General features: G+C 44.5%; 3 protein-coding genes across 5 annotated transcripts; 2 read left to right on the plus strand and 1 right to left on the minus strand.

Annotated features, from left to right (window-relative positions):
• The first annotated feature begins 269 nt into the window (after positions 1-269).
• lipca (lipase, hepatic a) lies at positions 270-4,320 on the plus strand. Its single transcript, XM_028958797.1, has 9 exons — positions 270-342; positions 640-788; positions 1,131-1,310; positions 1,400-1,517; positions 1,728-1,961; positions 2,390-2,632; positions 2,784-2,898; positions 3,584-3,802; positions 4,129-4,320. The coding sequence occupies exons 1-9, from the start codon at positions 270-272 to the stop codon at positions 4,250-4,252; spliced, it is 1,455 nt and encodes a 484-aa protein (XP_028814630.1). The 3' UTR covers positions 4,253-4,320.
• Positions 4,321-4,452: 132 nt separating this feature from the next.
• On the minus strand, positions 4,453-14,439 carry LOC114766624 (disintegrin and metalloproteinase domain-containing protein 10-like). The gene is made up of 16 exons (XM_028957610.1): positions 14,261-14,439; positions 13,000-13,150; positions 11,371-11,489; positions 10,964-11,122; positions 10,661-10,761; positions 10,399-10,548; positions 9,717-9,809; positions 9,458-9,641; positions 9,206-9,369; positions 8,801-8,984; positions 8,563-8,713; positions 8,212-8,395; positions 8,014-8,122; positions 7,648-7,868; positions 7,374-7,500; positions 4,453-7,285 (listed from the first exon to the last, which is right to left on the minus strand). The coding sequence occupies exons 1-16, from the start codon at positions 14,325-14,327 to the stop codon at positions 7,089-7,091; spliced, it is 2,361 nt and encodes a 786-aa protein (XP_028813443.1). The 5' UTR covers positions 14,328-14,439; the 3' UTR covers positions 4,453-7,088.
• Positions 14,368-19,109, plus strand: LOC114766625 (protein FAM81A-like). Of its 3 annotated transcripts, none has more exons than XM_028957611.1 (9): positions 14,368-14,520; positions 15,173-15,285; positions 16,014-16,137; positions 16,238-16,356; positions 16,606-16,735; positions 18,077-18,159; positions 18,261-18,393; positions 18,482-18,680; positions 18,787-19,109. In XM_028957611.1, exons 1-9 carry the CDS (start codon positions 14,431-14,433, stop codon positions 18,921-18,923), a joined length of 1,128 nt encoding a protein of 375 aa, XP_028813444.1. In that variant the 5' UTR covers positions 14,368-14,430; the 3' UTR covers positions 18,924-19,109. The 3 variants fall into 3 exon arrangements, with proteins under 3 accessions (XP_028813444.1, XP_028813445.1, XP_028813446.1); XM_028957612.1 differs by having other exon boundaries at positions 18,524-18,680; XM_028957613.1 differs by having other exon boundaries at positions 14,368-15,285.
• The last annotated feature ends 78 nt before the right edge of the window (positions 19,110-19,187 follow it).

A 19,187-nucleotide genomic window follows, 5' to 3' on the forward strand; every position in this document is an offset into this window, starting at 1 on the left:
TGTTTCTCAGCACTTTCCAAACTTACTGAGAAAAGCTTGCGGCCAATCAGAAGAGTCACCCACTCCTCTCCAGCCGCGGACCCTCCCTGGTTCTTTACATTTGAGCTGCAGCACAGTGCAGTCCGTCTCCGGTCGACCTTGTTTCTCCTCTTTCGTTGCTTCATACTTCATTTTAAAGGGTGTAGGATATAGAGAGAGGTCGAGCTAGCTCACAGCCAGGATCAGCCAGTACAGTCCTGATCCTGGTGTTCAGCATTAATATGAATAACATGGTCATCATTTTAAGATTCTTGACTTGGCTGTTCTTGATTCTTGCTGTTGTGGATGCCAAGAGAAGAGCTGGTGAGTATTTCCTTTGTGTGTTTTTACTTCTTACAGCCCGACACTGAGAGACAGATACCTGAGTATTTGAGGCAAACAACAAGTTTTTTCAGCCTTTACTTGTTTTGTTAGAATAGCGGTTTAGAGCAACATACAACGGCAGATATTCCAGCATCAGCCGACCAGTGAGGTAGAGAGTTCAGTCAGTGGCCGTTCGGATTTTTACTTTCTGACCTCAACATGTGTATTTGACAGGACTAGAAAATGTATTCTTTCAAGGATGCATTTCTCTTGCAGGAGCTCGTTTAAATGTTTCAGATCAGGAGATCAAGTCCAGGTTCTTTCTGTATGAAGATGGTGACTCCTTGGACACCATGTGCCAGATAACACTCTTCCAAGCACAATCCCTGGACAACTGTGGTTTCAACAACACCAATCCACTGGCAATCATCATACATGGATGGTCTGTAAGGCCTGTTATCATATCTGACCATTCTTCTCTGTTGTCTTCTCTGAATCTGTTGTTAATTGCTGGAACTGGGTCACTACATTTACATTTACATTTACAGCATTTATCAGACGCCCTTATCCAGAGCGACTTACAATCAGTATTTACAGGGACAGTCCCCCCCTGGAGCAACTTAGGGTTAAGTGTCTTGCTCAGGGACACAATGGTAGTAAGTGGGATTTGAACCTGGGTCTTCTGGTTCATAGGCGAGTGTGTTACCCACTAGGCTACTACCACCCTAAGTGTCACTAAGTGTTGGTTCTGCTGAAAGAACAGCCCCAGCTTACTTTGTCTCTTCTAGGTGGACGGGTGGCTGGAGAGATGGGTGACAGACTTGGCCTCTGCTCTGAAGACTACTCTGAAGGATGTCAATGTGTTGATCACTAACTGGACCCCACTGGCCCAGCAGCTGTACCCCATTGCGGCGCAGAACACGCGGCTTGTGGGACGAGATATGGCCCTGCTGCTGGAGTGGCTGGAGGTGTCAATCGCCTTGTTTTATGTGTTAGACCTGCTTCTGCTGCTACATTTATAACGTTGTGTCAATAAATTAGCATTTTGTGATAACAGGAGACAGCTAATATCCCTGCTGAGAAGGTCCATCTGATTGGCTACAGCTTAGGAGCTCATGTAGCAGGATTCACCGGCAGCTATTTAGCCAAGCCCAGGAAAATTGGACGAATAACGGGTAAGTGTAACTGATAACATCTCCTCCCGGCAGTAACCAAATTACCGGCATCATATGTGGAGCGTGAACCAATGGGAACCATTTGAACCCAAACCAAAACCTACCACAGCGTGCTGGGTCACCGAGGCCCTTGGCACGCTTCTGATTCTGAGTATGTGCAGTGAAGCACAGAGAAGCTGCCATTCTGCTGTTTTGTGACCCCTCCCACAGGACTGGACCCCGCAGGGCCAATGTTCGAGGGCGTCTCAGGCGCTAACAGGCTCTCCCTTGATGACGCGATATGTGTGGATGCCATCCACACCTTCACCAAACATCACATGGGTCTGAGCGTGGGCATCAAGCGCCCCGTGGGACATTTAGACTTTTACCCCAATGGTGGATCCTTTCAGCCAGGGTGCCACCTCAAGGATATGTACAGCCATGTCTCCCAGTACGGGCTTTTAGGTGAGAGGTCAATCTTGTGTCTATATAAAGCAACGGCACACCTCATGATGGTGACCACACCTAAAATCACTTATATGGGACACTGCAGGGTATTTTGAGTGGTCTCTAGTTTCTCGAATAGCACTAGTCAAATGAATGTGATAGCATTTATATTATTTACTTCTTATCCTGAGCAGCCTACATGTAGTAGTTACAGGGACAGTCCCGCAGGAGCAACTTGGGGATAAGTGTCTTGTTCAGGGACACCATTGTAGTAATAGGGGTTTGAACCTGTGACTTTGTGGTGTTCTGGTTCATGGGCGAGTGTGTTACCCACTAGGCTATTCCATTGCCAAGCAGTGTATTCCAATAACAGCTACAACTGTGAATTAGCTGGCAAACGCGTCTTCTCACGTCAGTGAACCTGCATTCATTTTCACTTCTGCCAGGTTTTCCGCACACGATAAAATGCGCTCACGAGCGCTCGGTCCACCTTTTCATCGATTCTCTGCTGAACACGGACCAGCAGAGCACGGCTTACCGCTGCAGAGACAACAACGCCTTCAACAAGGGCCTGTGCCTGGACTGCAGGAGGGACAGATGCAACAGGCTGGGCTACAGCATCAAGAGCGTGTGCGCAAAGACCAACAAGCAGCTCTACCTCAAAACCCGCTCGAACATGCCGTACAAAGGTCAGTCCGGCGGCGACGTGGAACTGTAGGAAGTGCACGCACCGCGCAGCGAGCGCTGAGGTGCCCTAGACATTTAACAGGATTGAACAAGGGCCCGCAATGCAAATACGCGCAGACACCAAACCTGGCTCCATGTGTGATTCGTTCACAGTCTATCACTATCAGCTCAAGATTCATTTCGTTGACCAAATGAGACACGTCCGTCCTTCCGTCACCGCTTCTCTGACTGGAACCAGGGGTGAGAGCGACGCCCTGCCCCTTACTTTGTGAGTATGAACGTCTGCTCTGCTTCAGTGAACGAACGCGGCCATTAGCAGCACACTGTAATTTCCTACATTTACATTTACGGCATTTATCAGACGCCCTTATCCAGAGCCACTTACAATCGGTAGTGACAGGGACAGTCTCGCTGGAGCAACTTATGGTTAAGTGTCTTGCTCAGGGACACAATGGAAGTAAGTGGGATTTGAACCTGGGTCTTCCGGTTCATAGGCGAGTGTGTTACCCACTAGGCTACTACCACCACCACCACCACCACCTACAGTCCGTATAGTCCACGCGGTCCATATGGTGCGCACACAGCATGTCCTCTGCATCCTTTCCAATCAAACATCTTGCTGTCACACTTTCCGTCGATAGTGTAGAGCTACAGGCGGCAGGCGGATTGAACCGAGCCGGCCATGCCACTGTACGAGCCGTGGAATACAGAGTGGACGTGATATTGGCATATCGATGCCTCATACACATGCATCAGCATGTGCGAGTGACAGCTGGCACGCGGCTCGGTGTGTGCCGCAGCGTTACATCAAATATTTACTGCACAGCGGCAAACACTTGTTCAGTAACTGAGCAAATGAATGTCGGGTGCCAGGAGTGGACGTGATGTAGGAGTAAATGTAGGAGTCACATTTTTCTCTTTAACAGATTTGCAAATTTCATGTCCTTCCTTAGTGGCACAGAGATTTCTGGGAATAAGACTTTCACATTCCTGCTCACACTTGACTGGGACATCGGGGACCTGGAGACACTTACTTTGCACTGGGAGGACAGTAATATGTGGGCTGGCATGATGCACAGGGTTAAGACCATCATGCCCTGGGGCAGGAAGGAGAATGGCCCAGAGCTGAGTGTGGGAAAAATCCGGGTGAAGTCAGGGGAAACACAAGAAAGGTAAGTATGCAATTGAACGGAGGACATGGGACAAAAAGAAAAGAAAAAAAAAAGGAGGACATGACAAACGTGGTGTACTTAATAGTAGTGATATTATACTGGAAGCACCTCTTGCTTCAGATGTGGAACTGGCTCCCCCTAGTGTCACAACGCAACGGGGGTTTGAAAATGGCTACAGCTGCTGGTCTAGAGGTTCTATTATATCTATTTAAATAAACCACTGAAACGTGTCCAGGAATATAGACAGATAGAAAGATATGTTTTTTTTAATGCAATTTTTTTTTTTAATTTTATTTACTCAATGTTTTCTTCTTTTGCTTTTTGAGGACCTGGTTCTGTGTGCAGCCAGGTGGGGTCTCCCACCTCCAGCAGCGGCAGGACCACGTATTCAAACGATGCAGCAAAAGACTCAGACGGGCACATAACAAGAGAATTTCTATCAAATCCTGATTCTCCTCCTTGGAAGGACTGGGAATAAAGCCAGGCAGAGACTGCAAGAACATAATAAAAAATTAATGACTGGTCCATTTCGGTTTCTGTTCAGTGCTTCATAACTGTACTAAGGGTGGCTCACATCCAATGTCAGAAATGTACTTGGTGCAGACACAGAATATATAAAGTAATAATTCAGCCAGTGAAATGGGTCCATGATCATTTCAACGGAATCATTTTATTAATGCATTTCAAGTACTCCAAAAAAAATGACATTTCTTTGCACAATACGTTCTGAAATGTTAAGTAAAAATGTTCAAAGTGAACCAAAAAAAAAAAAAGTTAGGTACTGTATAAAACACAGTGAACATTAACGTCAGACATTAGATTTTTTTTTTAATCCGTGATCTTTTGGCCTACATTTTCCACAACATTTTGACTTCATTTGGACAATTTTAGTGCACGTTTCTCTATGAAATTTATCCAGGACTACAAGAAAAAAAAGCAAAGTACAGGCAGCACTGCCCCCTCATTTGTACCATATCACAGCATGAACAAAGATGAAATCAGAGGAACACTGAGCAAACGGCACTCTGATTTAATCATCTGTGACCATGAGGAACAATGACTTAAGGGCAGCACAAAATCCAATCAAAAGGAATCAAGGAAACACATTTTGAAGCCACCAGAGATGATTTTGCTCACCACACCCCCCACCCTCCCACCCCACATACACACAGACAATTTCTTCCTTCAGTTATAAAGACAAAAGCAAAAAGAAAACACCATTTATCAAAATGTCATCTTCATCTTCAAAATGAAACATATCTGGTATCGTACATAGTTTACAAGGAAAGGAAGTCTGGTGGTCTGTTCAGGCAGCTTGTGAGACGCCGCCCCGCCAGACTTAAGATGACTTCACAGCAGTGGCCACTAAAATAAGGTTCTCGAGGAGAAATGAAAGGAGAAGTGGGGAAGTGTTCTCTGTCGCTTTATGAACCTCGGCAAGTTCTTCACCAGCTGGAACTCATATCCTAAGACTAGAACCGTACATAAACGAAGTCTGGCTACATGATCTGTGTCCTGCCAAGGACAAACGAAGTAGTCCTGAGGTCAAAAGGAGTTGCTCCTCAAAAGCCGCGAGTGGGTCAGTCAGGAAAGACGCATGGCTTGAGGAGGCGGACATTGCCCTCCTGGCGTCTGTGCCATGGTCTCCTCAAGGTGGTGTCAGACTGGGCAACCACTACAACAGGCTTTGGCAGCAGTGCTGTGGTGCTGCTCAAGTTTTTGGGAAGCAGGCGGGTACTCCATCCACCTTCATACCATTTGTCTCATGAAGCAATGCTTTACGTAATCATGTCGAACATCTTTCATTTTTAACAATGATTTGTTTTTTTATAGACAGGCAGTGACTAAATGTGTTATAATTTCTCAATAAAGTGTTAACATCTAATTTCTGAATTTAAATCCATATCTAAATACTATAGTTAGTGGTTCCTTAAATCAACATTATCATATAATTAGCAGTCATGAAGAGAGAGAAAATGCTTTAAAACAATCACAATTAATGTTAATTAAAAGTCACACTCTTCATTCTGAAGTCCTTCCATGCACACACACTAGATGACACGCAGAAACTGGCAGAAACAATGCGTGAGCATGAATTTCAAGCCACAAACATCAAATATATAAATCAAAAATATCCTTCATACACAACTGTAAGCCGTTAGCTTACAGGGCATAGGGCTCAGGATGCAAAACCAATGAATTTCGGGATATTTGTAAGAAAGTGTTGTTCTCCTCGCTGTAAACACAATATAATCTCAATCACCACAGACAGACGAGCCTTGTGAAAAGGTTAAAATGGCGAACTGAAAACCCACATGGCCTGGTTGAACCTTCCACCCAAGCGTCGACACATCTTCATTAGTGTGTGTTTGAATCCTGAGAGTGTTGCTCAAAAACTGCAAGTAATTCCATTAAACAGTAGAAGAAATAACGTTCTGTTCTCACATATAATACAATTCTTTACAGTCATAATTCTGTACAGCCACGCACAGATGCCTGCGTGGGAAGTGAAAGGCTTGGTCCTCTGCCATCAAACCATAAAATGAGAGAGAGATAAAGGGGGGAGAGAGATGGTTAATGTGCTCTAACTTCCTAACAGAAATGGCAGTTAAGGAAAAAGCATCTCTTGAGACGTGTGCGTAAATCTGAAAAAGACACGGCAGAATGGGAAGAAACATGTACAGAAGGTGCTATTTATCTACACATGGGCCCTTGGCACGCCATCCCAACACCACCGAGGAAGTAGAGAAACAGAAATGGAATTTTCTTGTCCATTGGTGCCAGACAGAGAGTTGTTCCTGTAAAAGAGACTTCGGCCCCTCGGCTCAGAATGGTAGTGCATGGGTTTTAACCTTTTTACAGACAGGGACCGCTTAAAAAAATTAAAAATTAAAAAATGTATTATGACTCCACGTTAAAAGGGTACCACTTCATAATTAATTAATTATGTATGCATGTGAAAAGAAAAGCCACACAAACCCCACCCCGGACCCATGTATGTATGTGCAGGAGAGTATGGAATGGCTCAGCTTTGTATCTGAAGGCCTGGGGCTCTAGACCAACAAGTCATGAGTTGGTCATTCTACCACCTTGTCATGTGTGCTACATGGTGGAATGATTGGGGCAGGTCTGTGTTGACTTTATGGAGAATAAAAAAAAAAATTTAAATAGAGAAAAAAAAAAAATAAAAAAGAGGATGCAAGAAAAACAAAAAGTTAGAATTATTAAGCGATCCCACCACACTGTCGGCACTGGGAAGGGGAGAAGATGGGCTGGAGCAAAGAAATCAGCGTCTCATCTGGCCCATCTGGTAGTTCTCCCGGGTCTGGCGGTGGTGTCGCTGTGGCTGTGGCTGAGGCTGGGGTTGGCGCTGGGCCTGCCTCTTGTGCTGGTTCTGGTGTGAATGTTTGTTCTGGTGCTGGTGCGGATGCTGGTGCTGATTCTGCTGGTTTGCCTGCTGGGCTCGTCTCCTCTTCAGCGTGCCTACAGGATTAAGCAGCAGGTTGGTCACGTTCGCTTTATGCTATAGAAATGAAACGCAGTCTGGTATTTCAGGGTTTTCTGAGCTCACCTGGTAGAGGTTTAGGTGGGGGCAGTTTGGGGTTGCTGCTTGGTGTGTGGACACTACAAATCTTGATAAATCCTGCCATTAGCATGATGAGAGCAATCCCCATCAGCAGAACTGCCCACCAGTATGCCTGTTAGAGAACAGAACATATTTTGGTTACATTCATTTTTAAAAAAAACTTTATTTATAAAGCGTTATTTTTAATTAAATGTAAAGCTAAAGACAAAAACTTATGCTCAAGCATGAAAATCACTGAAGACTTGGAGCAGACACTTGCCACTATCCACTCTGCAATGTTCTCATAGAGCTCAAGATTGAAGATGGCCTTCTTCAACCTGGCCAATGGGCCATCAGCGTCCACCAGACGGCACTTCATAAACACGTCGCAGTAACCCTTGAAGTCGTTGCAGGGCGAGCCAGCCTGCAGGGTGGTCACCTTTCTGTTGAAGAAGTGGGCGAGGCGCTCAGAACCTGTACTGCTGCAGGTGCTGGGGTTCACTGAAGGCATCAAAAAGAAGCAGAGATCAAAGCATTGAATTACAGAATTATTAATAGTAATAATAATTAGGCACTGTGGAACACCCCGGACACGTTGCAATGAATAGTGGTAGAGTGGGCAAGGCCTGTAGAAGTTTATACTCACTCTTCTCCATGCAGCACACATGGCAGAGCTCGGTGTCGTCCTTCCCATCTGCACTGGCACATGTGCACACCTCCAGTCCATACTTCTCACAGATAGAGCCTGAGCAGCCCTGCCAAACGAGACCAGCAAAAGATTTGGGTTTAACTAAAACTGTTACCCCCATGACCAGTAAACTTCAGACGGACAACTGACACTCACCCCATTAAGGCAGACTTGGGTGTCTCCGTGGCACGCAGTGAAGTTGGCTTTGGGCTCTGAAGTGGGACACTGGGCTGATACTCCATTGCACATGCCCTGGTGAGCACACTCCGACTCCTCCCTGCACTTCTCATTTCGGCCCCTGTAAGCGCACTCAGCGGTGCAGCATGGACCCTGGCTAGGGCTGTGGAGGTAAACAGCAGAGTCAGGGACAAACCAAAGCAAAGTTAAAGGATCATTATCCTCACATAGAGGATTATAAGTACAAAAAATTTGACATGCAATGTGACATGCAATAAAATAAATATACAGTTATCAATAAAAATGTCCTGCAAACACCATTAAACTTGCCTGCAGACTTTGTTGGGTTTAAGTTTACATTTCTTGTTGTCTGGCTGGTTGGCATCATAGCAACAAAGGTCTCTGCATTGGTCACTGTAGCCACAGTCACACTCCTCACCAGGTTCCACAAGGCCATTACCACAGATGGGCTGGCCAGACTCTAAACATACAGGACACACACACGTCAGAACAATAAGGACTAGTCAAAAATGATGGCAAGTAAGCAAACCTGGCATCCAGAACTCACCAACAAAACAGCTGCCCCTCTTCTTGTCTAGCACCAGGCTGATGTTGCGAACGCTGCACTCAGAGAACTTGTTGTTGTTGAGTTTGTCTCCAGACGTGGCCCTGGCGTACATGATGTAGTTGCCTTTCTCCTTCTTGTCCTGGCTCTTAGACTCCCCTGGTGTGCAGTCCGAGCCAGAGTCGTGCTGAAAGGCGCGACATAAATAAATAAATACATACATCCATACATAGTGAAAATGAAGTGATTGTGGCACCTTGGCGGCTTGGGATTTGAACCGGCAACCTTCCGATTACGGGTTCACTTCCTTACCCGCAAGGCCACCACTTGCCATCAGCATTCACAACAGAAATTGCATTTAATTAAAATTTGCTGTGTGGAAAAAAAAAAAATAATGGGGTAACTTGCCGGCGAGCCAAAGTTGTGGCCCACTTCATGGGCAAATGTGATGTGGGACACTTTTGGCGGCACGTGGGAAGCATAATTCTGCACTGTAATGATGCCTGTGTTCAGAGATTTCTTCTTGCCATCAGAATACATTTTGCTAACCTCACAGATGCCCCCAGAGCTCCCTGCAAGTAAACACATATTAGCATAACTGAAGGCCTCCAAACACAAAGGGCAGTGATGTAAAATGCATGCTGCTGTTTTACTATGTACCTGAAGGAGCCCCGACCCACGCCAGTCCCAGCACCCCGTCATCAAAGTCTCTGTCAGTGAAAACATAGGCCAGGCAGTACTGGTCATGGTTCTGCTCCGAGTTGAGCTCCAGAAACTTCTCGACTCCAATGTTGGCAAAGCGGAATGGGTTTGACTTATCCCTCTCATCATTCGTGGTGTTGATCTGTAATGCAAAAACTTGCCATCAGCACGATGTGAAACAGGCCAGTAGACCAAAAAGACTGATCTGCAAACACACCCGTATCCTCTTCACCATGAAGCTGATGTTGCGGATGCCTTGGAAGTCGGTACCTTGGTAGATAGCATCAATTGCCTTTACGTGACTTGAGATCTGAATCAGAAAATTAATGAAATAAAATGAATGTGGTCAATGCAGCATCAATACTACCAAAAAATGAGTTTTTTTTTTTTTTTTTTTAAGTACTAATAAGCTACCCCCTATCAAAGATGTTATACTTTATACTAGATTTTATACATTGAGTCAGCGAGCAACTGTTTTTTACATAAAATCAGGAAGCAGCTACAATGGTTGGCATGTTTTCAAGACATGATAGTCGGTGGAGTTACTTTTTTAGGGGAGAGGTGCAAAATTCTCTGGGCATGAGAAACGGGACCTAACCTTTCCCCTTATGACGACATAAGGTTACAAATTCCAGATCTGACCGTCTAAGATTCCGCTCTCTGAACGGTGAAGCAGAATGGCCAAAGGTCTCTACGCCGATCAATCACCTCCCATCTATCCAATTGCTACTCAAAATAATTCTGGGAATAACATAAATGGAACACAAGAACAGAGTCTGACCGTAAATCTCTCCAGTGTAGCCAATGCAGGACCATACACAGGCTAGGAGAACTCGTATTAATGGTAAATAATCTCACATAGTGAAGAGAACCAGATTGCCCATGCATCTACAGCCTACCTGAGCAATCACAGCCTCTCGAGTCTTATAGTACTTGAAAAAGAGATGGTCTGTCTGGATGAAGAGCTGACAGGTGTTCTTCTCCACCTGAGTCATCCTCTTCTTCCTCAGGAGCACTGGATCATCAGTTTCGGTCTTACTGGATGACTCCTTGGCACAAATGGAGACAGACACATTCAGATATTTATGTCAAGCAAGGGTAAAAGAGGATGAGGCCCTAAGTGGGACTGAAATGAAAGAGAAGAAATCTCCCCAAGTGAACCTCGGCCATCTCCATAACACCAGAAGCCTGGTACTTCTGCATCCTTTCAAACACCGTGTGGTCTGCACAGCCTCCATCAGGTCCATATTTATGTGGGTATTCTGACAAAGATAAGAGAGTGCAACCATAAATATATGAACTCAGAAGAACTGCATCTACTCTCACAAGTACCAACAGTACCATTCTCAAAACCAACATGTAGACCTGTTAATGTAGCCACAGATCATGTGATCACAGCAGCATTGCAATCACTGCAATTTAATTCACTTTGAAAATTAGATTATACAGAGAAGTGTAACTTACGAATGTCATCTTCATGGTAGATGACAGAGTGGAAGGGCACATCTTTGTCCTGCAGGTATCTTTCTACTGGCTCCACGTAATAAGTGCCTTTGTGGGTCCTGATGAATCCGTCAAATTTCCCATCCACTACAGAGCCATGGCTCAAAGTACCCTGCTCACCTAGAGGATGAGACAGTAACATTTAATAAATCAAAAGAAAAAAAAAAAAGATCAAGATCCAACAATATTCGGCATTCTGTTCTCTTAAATCACATTTCTCACAAGAACACTAAACGACAAATATTCAAGATTTAAAATAGTCACTATGCCTGCTGGATGTCCCACCTGCAATCCCCTCCCATCTATCCAACTGCTTCTCAAAATAATTCTGGGAATAATATAAATGGAACACAAGAACGGAGTCTGACCGTAAATCTCTCCAGTGTAGATGTGAGAGGTGTCATAATCAGTCTCTTCCCCAGACATGTCCAGCTTGAAATCGTGTGAGAACAGTTTGGTGTCTCTCTTCATTCTCAGGTTAAAATGTCTGAAAATAAATCAGAAGCTGTTTCTCCTCGTCGAACACAAACCTTCAGGTTTAACCCATTACCAAAACATTTGAAATTTCAAACCGCTTTGAAGTGCAACATGTTTCTCTTGAAACAAAGTGAATACAGAAAAGGTTTCAATGATCCTCCACCGGTCTAGCATCAGACATGAGAAAAATGAAAGGCTTGCGCATCTTCACTTTGGGTACTTTTCCACAGTATCAGAAACTTTCCAAAAATGTAATGATGGAATAAAGTTCACTGTTTGAGTCCAGTGTCAACTAATCTTAGTTTAAACAGAACACACAAGGTCCATTTTTACCAGTTAGTTACTCCAGATACAAAATGAAGGTCTACTGAGCACATTCCCTGACTTACACCACTGCGAATAACACTACCAGTCAAAAGTTTGGATGTACCAATTCTGTAGCGGATATGGAGACAACGATGGAGCCATTTTAAAGAATCCAACGTAAGAAACATATTTAGTGTTTGTTGAATCAGGAGAGAGTGAAGTATGTTTGATGAATCTATTTTTTCAGAGTCGCCTCTTTTTACCTTCAGGGTGGCGTTGTTCACTATCGTCATCACCAAAATCCGCTTCATGAGATGCTCATTATACATGAGTGAATTAAAAATAAACGTTCAGCATAAACCTTCAGGACTTTTGGAGAACCTTCCCCACATTGTCCAACTAAAGGTGGCTGAGAGAAGCAAATGAGGTGTAAAATTTTGTTCTATAATGTAAAAAAATGCAAGTGCTTTTCTATGTCTTTTCGTATGTTTTCAATTTTATTCGATTTGCAACCTTGAACTCAAAGATGTTAGATGACGGAACAGAAATCGTTTTGCCTTTTGCACTCATTGCTTAAGATTTGGCCAAAATTCCAACAGATGGTGCACATAACTGTCTTCTTGCCAATAGAAGAAGAGGTTCATCTACAAGAAAACACCCGAGAGACTAAAACAGATGACCAGAACTTGTGCCAAATGGATCGGAAACCGCAGAAAAAGAAAAAATTGCAAAGAATACAAAATCTATTCTTATATACAGGGAGAAATTACCATTTTTGTTGGTGAGTGATGATTTCAGTCAAAACAAGATCATCTTAAATGTTTTTTTTTTTAATAGAGTGTAAAATGGGAGTAGCCCGATCTTGGACCGCTCTCACCTTCACCTTCTGGATCATTTAAACCCGTGCCCTCCAAACTGTCACATGCACAAACGATTAAAATCGTGCTATATCATTTTAATTATGGAAATCTTGAGGATGCCAGTAGCAAGCAAGTCCCATGCTCAGTGTGTAGCAGATAGCGCTCATTACGTCGAATTGCTTTAATTACTAAACTTTTCATGGAAAATCACGCATTCTTGTCCATTACCAGCATTTCCTGTCGTGTTTGCAAAGACAAAACATGATAGACTAAATCATATTAAAAAAAGAATGACAATCTTTCTGGACACCAGGAACTAAAGTTTAAAAGGGGGGGGGGGGGGGGGAAACCAACCTTCCATGTGCATGAAAATCAAGGTGAAGAAAACTGTCTTCATGGGACAGCGCTCTCTTAGCTCTCTGGTGCCTGCTGTGCACAAGCTCTGAATCGTAGGACAGACCCTCATAGTGGCGGATGTACTTGTTGAGAGGGTTGCCATAGTAACCTGCACAAAAACAGAAAGAACGGTTAATTTGTCAGACTCAGCACCGTCAGAATTCAGATCAGACTAACAGAGAGCGATCTTACACAGGCGCTGACGCTTGGTGAAAAGATAATAAATAGCCCGAGAAGGCCGTGGACTACAGAACCAACAACGGGAGGGTGGGGGGGGGGGGGGGGGACAACAAGCAAAATTAAATAGAAATAAGTGGCAGGATAATGCAATCACATTGTGCCGTCTCGAGAGACAGGATTTCCTGCAGAGACAGCAGACGCCGCTGCCCTACTGTCAGATCCCAATCCCACACAGTGCAAGCTTGCGTTATGATCATTTGTCGCTCGTTGTGAGCGCCCACACGTCCCCTTGAACTAAAAGAACTACAAAAACAGGCTGAACGTGTGTCCCCGGCGCTGGGTCTCTGTGAACAATGAGACGCGGACATACAGACGGGAGGGAGTTCACATCGAAAGCGGCATCAATTAATAAGGCCGGAACCTCGGCAATTCGACGTGGATATAACTCCACTGTTGCTGCATTCAGCTAAAATTCCTCACTGACGTCACCGCCACATGTAATATATAGTCAACAAACTGTGGAGTTTTTTTTTCTTTTTTCCCTTAAACTGCTTTACGCGAAAAGACACCAGAAACTCTTAGCTGGCGAGTTCCAGCTGGATTCAAGTTAAAAAAGCAACGGAGGTTCCTGCTGACAGTGAAGCCGCTGCTGCGCCAGAATGAATTGTTCTGCCGGAACGTGTAATTTGCACGTCGCGGGTGCAGCGGGGATAACAAAGAGGAGAGGAAGAAAGGAGCGGGCATCTGCCCGTCGCAGCTAACATGGCTAGCTGCTGCTTACTGACACACACGCGTCCATTTTCACGCCCAAAAACACCCATCCCGTTACGCGCATCTTGTCCTGTGGACAAATCCCACACGCCAGCAAAACGCCCGGCGGGGGACGGAGCTCCTGTCTGCCACGAACTGCGGTTTTCCCGACGAGATTTTGACGCAAACAGGGCCGGCCAGCCGGGGAGCTGGCAGGCCGGATTCCGCTCTCTTCCTCCAGCTGTCCCCCCGCTTCTCCGTCTCTCTCCCTCCATCACCCCCGACTCACCGCGACCGGGCTGGGCGAAGCAGAGCAGTGACAGCAGCCGGACGAGAACCACAACGGCTATGTCCATTGTTCGGGCATTGACACCGCCGCGGCGGAGCTTATTGTCCTGGTGAGGCGCAGACGCCCTGTGTTTACAGCAGCGCTTCACGGCCCCGCTCGGGTCCTGCGTGATGACGTCAGACGCACGAGCGACCACCGCGCCTCTCGTCGAAATGAAAACATCAGACTTTTACGAAGAGTCAGAACCATACTTATTGCAAGTCAGATTTATTAAACAAATAAACATTATAAATACTACTAATAATAACTAGTACCACTGCTACTAATACTATTAATACTATCTCTATTTTTGTTATTCAAATGTTATTATGCTTGCGTTTTATATAATAGTGTTCAGTGTAATGGACAGCGCCACACCAGTAATTCGCTATATTTACTTTTTCCGGCATTATCATCATTGTTTTTATTTATTAACACATTAGAACTTAATCTTAATTCGTTATCCTTAACAGTTGTATCCGCTAAATTGCGTTAAATAAGCGCAATTTCGCCTGTTATCTCTGCTTGCTACAATTTGCATATTTATAGTCCCGTTACTAAGGGGACCGCGTCCGTGTGCTGCAGCTACGGCTAAAAACACGCAGCACAGCAGAGAGAAAACCTAAAAAAAAAAAAAAAAAAAAAAAAAAAAAACCTAAAACAACATTTCGACTTTTCTATTCTTTTTGTCATTCGGCGTAAGTAAACGGCGACGTGCCACGATGTGGCATTGTCATCTGGAGCTGGCTGCATCTGTTTGAAGGGACGCTTCTGGGTTCTCTGCATGTGCGTTTAGGTTTAGTAAACCCGTGTGGGGTATTTCTGTCTTTGGATCGATATATTTATGTGATACGGCATTTTTTTTTGTACGAGGCTGTGTTCGTTCTTGTGAGAGGAATCGTGTTGCCTCCACCCTGCGTTTCTCTGTTCTGCACCCGGACTGGAATGAACAGACTGAGTCTTCCTCCTCTACAAAACCCTGAAAAGTAAAGTAAACTGATAAATGCACATTATATATATATAATGTGCATATAGATAGATAGATAGATAGATAGATAGATAGATAGATATTAGACACATACTAGGGACAATCCTTTACCATGTTTAATAAGATGGAATGTACTGTAGCTGTGATTAAATCAGTCACAAGTATAGAGTTTTGTAAAATGTTTAATGTTTTCCTAAATGTCTGTTGGCAAAATGCATAAATTAGCATCACACTGGGGAAGTCGAACCAGTGACGTCAGGGCGACCCTACAGAGTTGAGGACAGGACCAGGGGAGACCCTTCCACTGAGGCCATGAAAAGGCCCCCAGCCGCTTGAATTTCTGCCAGGCTCTGCTCATTCCTTGCGTGCAACCTTTAATCAGGGCTGTGGGGTGGTGCGGCTAGACCAAAGCCATCGCTCAAAAAAACTGTTTAAATGTTGAAATGAAAGAGGGAAGGAAGACAAGGGCCCTAGTCATGGTAGAGGGGATAATAACTAGCTCCAAATGTCAAGATATTTTGGTACAAAACTTTCCACCAGAAAACTGCAGAGGTGGGGTTTTGAACATTGAAAAGGATGAAAACTGTCATACATGACAAATCATTCCTCAAATAAATAGGAAAGATCATTTTTGTTAAATTTACAGGACTGTATTTTTTTTGTACTGCTGAGTCCACGCAGCCAGCAGGACGCATGTTGATTTTGCCACCTAATATTTCATCACAGGCCCAGAGGCATCCTGCGTCCTGTGAGAAGGAGAGATGAAGACACAGATGAGACTTGTCTCAGGCTTGATGGCCATGGCCACTCTGTCACTGTGCTTGTTCTTAAACTCAGCAGTGATATGGAGGTACTGCACTGCATGTTCAGAATATGAATCATGGGAAATACAAGTTACTTTTAGTAACAGTTGAGCTTCTGATCATTCTGATCCACACACAAAAACTCAGGTTCTATGGGAGCAGGCCAGAGCACAGGATGCTATCACTCACAAGACTCAGTTTGCAATAATGAAGTTGGAGCAGCGACAGTCCTCAGCCCTCACTGACCTCCGGGGCAGGGTGGCAAGGTTAGGAGATGCCCCTACTTCCAGCTTTAGAACATCCTATAAAATACTGTGTGTTATAAAGAGTTAATAAGCAGGATTTAAAACTCATTCTAGACTGTGTGAAAAGCTCATATACTTTTCTTTTTTGCAAACTCAGCACTTGCATTAGCACACACCAGCCCACACCACACTTTAATGCCATATAGCAGTCTTATCAGATTTAATAGGGTCATTAACAATAATCTTGTCCAACACTGTACTTGTTAACAGGTGTGATGACAGCATTGCAGCAGTGGCTGCTGACCTTCATTCTACAAAGGACAATTTTTGGAGACTGAGAAAAGAACACAGTGTTTCCACAAAACTCTTGGAGTCTAAAATAAGGGAATTGGAAAACAAGGTAACGAAACAAGGTTTAATATAAGCAGGGACAGTTTTGCAGCCACTGATTAAAATCTAAATCACCCTTAATATAAAGGGGCTGATCAACTGGAACCTGGGAAAGACCTTTTACAGACCCATATTGTGTGATTTTCAGTTCTTTCATTCATTACCAGGCCATCCAAAGGAGTTATTTGGTCAGTTTCTATGCGCCGTTATCTCAAACACAAAGCAATTTCCATGGAACCAGAACACCATCTTAAATGGAGACGGGCTGAGAGATACAGCCAATTTGATAAAGGATACAATTAGGAGGCACAATGGCAAGTGAGAGCAGCCCGGACGGCCCCTATTCTTTTCTATACCTGAGGTAATCGGGACCTCAGTTTGTCACCATCCCTTCAGTGGGATCCATCCCTTTTCCACTGCAGTAGTGCCCGTGCTGTTACAGTGAAAAAATGAACCGTCTCTGAACCAGCACCAACATTTTGATAGTTCTGAACCAAGAGGTGGGAGGAGTATAGGGGTGGTAGAAGCCTAGTGGGTAACAAACCCGCCTATGAACCAGAAGACCCAGGTTCAAATCCCATTGTGTCCCTGAGCAAGACACTTAACCCTAAGTTGCTCCAGGGGGACTGTCCCTGTAACTACTGATTGTAAGTCGCTCTGGATAAGGGCGTCTGATAAATGCTGTAAATGTAAACAAAATGTAAATGTGTCCAGTTACATATGTAAGAATAATCAGACATGATCATAAACAGGGTGAATTAGAGACAACAGGAGTCACGGAAGCAGCATTAGAAGAAGCAAATGGCAGACATTCTCTGGGCTGCTTAAGAAATTAATGCCCAGACATTAATGTAGGCACATGACATGGTCGCAGTGTTGGCACCGGGCTCCCACTGGGCTCAGTGGAAATGCAGGCTGGTTCTGCTCTGACCAAATCACCAGGACCAGACCCTGGCACCAATTGAGGTGTGAAAGGGGTATATGATCCCTGGCTGACTGCTGCCGTAAGGCCACGCTAACATCTATTTCCAGGGTGGTAGTAGCCTAGTGGGTAACACACTCGCCTATGAACCAGAAGACCCGGGTTCGAATCCCACTTACTACCATTGTGACCCTGAGCAAGACACTTAACCCTAAATTGCTCCAGGGGGACTGTCCCTGGAAATACTGATTGTAAGTCGCTCTGGATAAGGGCGTCTGGTAAATGCTGTAAATGTATTTCAGCGTCTCCCTACAATTAATCTGATCATTAAACTGTATTTTGTCCCAAAATGCACGATCGGGTTCTTTTGGAATGATGCCCATGTCTAATATTGACATTTTTGTTCTGCATAACTGTGGCGTGCTGAAGGTGCATTTGATAGACCGCAAAGCAGAGTTAGCCAACGCCCTAGCCAAGACTCAAGAAATCTCAGAGCGGGACATGAGCTCAGAGTAAGCAACTCTCCCTTCCGAAAGACTAATATTGAAGAGCTGTCAGTGCGTTACACAGCATATTGTCTGCCGTTTCATCTCCTTTTCCCTCAATGCCGCAGTATTGCCAGGTTGAAAGCCCTGTCTGAAGAAATGAAAGCACAAGTTGCATCTGTTCAGAGTTGGCTGAAGGAGGCACAGGAGAGCCTGTTAACAAGCGTAGAGAGACTGGACCATCTGGTAAAGCACAAAACTGTAAGTATACATCCAAGAGTGTCTTCAAAATTATGCAGAAGTTATTTGTCAGGAGCCGTAGCGACCATGTAATAACCGTCATCTTTAGAAGAACAGTACCGACAATGTGACTGAAGAAAGGTTTAAACAGCTCTACAAAAAACTGGATGACATGGAGGACACGCAACGACTGAGAGCTGTGCAAATTCACGAGGACAACATGGAGGAGATTGTTGACGAGAAAATCCACAAGATTCAGGAGAGGCTGCGGCAACAGACGCAGGAGATCAGAACGGAGATGAATACCGGTACGACTCCACACGCATGCTGTCCACAGTTATTAGTGCACAGAGTCTGAACTGAATGATGCAGAAGAAACCATGAATGACATACAATTTGGCTTTTGTAATCCAGGATTTGCCATCGTTCACGACAGCATTGGATCTCTGAAGGCAGTTCTGAAGGCAGAGATGCGGCTGGAAAAAGAGCAGCTTCTGAAACAAGTCAGACTAAGCTGGAATAAGGGGAAAGGGGACAGGATCCAGGATTGACACCTTGCACTACACACCTACTGTACTCAACGCAGGCTACGGAGACCATGACTGAAGCTATTTTGAAGAATCTAATGCAGGAAACATCACCATTTGTTTTAATCTTCATGTCCAAAACTACTGGCATTGTCATAAGATCATTATCATTAGTGAAGAAAAGAGAATAAACACCGAAAGAATCCAAAACCAGGATGGATTAGATAGGCCCAGAGTGGACAGCAAAAAGAACACATTTACATTTTGCAGTGCTGGCTTCATAATCCC

Source organism: Denticeps clupeoides, chromosome 17 (genome assembly GCF_900700375.1).
Source record: "Denticeps clupeoides chromosome 17, fDenClu1.1, whole genome shotgun sequence".
Lineage (NCBI taxonomy): Eukaryota > Metazoa > Chordata > Actinopteri > Clupeiformes > Denticipitidae > Denticeps > Denticeps clupeoides.

What these genes read in the sequence shown, in the direction of transcription:
- lipca (XM_028958797.1), top strand. Translation starts at nt 270, where the DNA reads ATGGTCATCATTTTAAGATTCTTGACTTGGCTGTTCTTGATTCTTGCT. An exon ending in CTCCCAGTACGGGCTTTTAG is followed by an intron (nt 1,962 to 2,389) that starts GTGAGAGGTCAA and finishes CACTTCTGCCAG; the next exon opens with GTTTTCCGCACACGATAAAA. An exon ending in CTCGAACATGCCGTACAAAG is followed by an intron (nt 2,633 to 2,783) that starts GTCAGTCCGGCG and finishes ATTCGTTCACAG; the next exon opens with TCTATCACTATCAGCTCAAG.
- LOC114766624 (XM_028957610.1), bottom strand. Translation starts at nt 14,327, where the DNA reads ATGGACATAGCCGTTGTGGTTCTCGTCCGGCTGCTGTCACTGCTCTGC. An exon ending in GATTTTCATGCACATGGAAG is followed by an intron (nt 11,490 to 12,999) that starts GTTGGTTTCCCC and finishes ATTTATTTTCAG; the next exon opens with ACATTTTAACCTGAGAATGA. An exon ending in GAGGGGCAGCTGTTTTGTTG is followed by an intron (nt 8,714 to 8,800) that starts GTGAGTTCTGGA and finishes CTGTATGTTTAG; the next exon opens with AGTCTGGCCAGCCCATCTGT.
- LOC114766625 (XM_028957611.1), top strand. Translation starts at nt 14,431, where the DNA reads ATGACGTCAGACGCACGAGCGACCACCGCGCCTCTCGTCGAAATGAAA. An exon ending in GAGCGGGACATGAGCTCAGA is followed by an intron (nt 18,160 to 18,260) that starts GTAAGCAACTCT and finishes TCAATGCCGCAG; the next exon opens with TATTGCCAGGTTGAAAGCCC. An exon ending in ATCTGGTAAAGCACAAAACT is followed by an intron (nt 18,394 to 18,481) that starts GTAAGTATACAT and finishes CGTCATCTTTAG; the next exon opens with AAGAACAGTACCGACAATGT.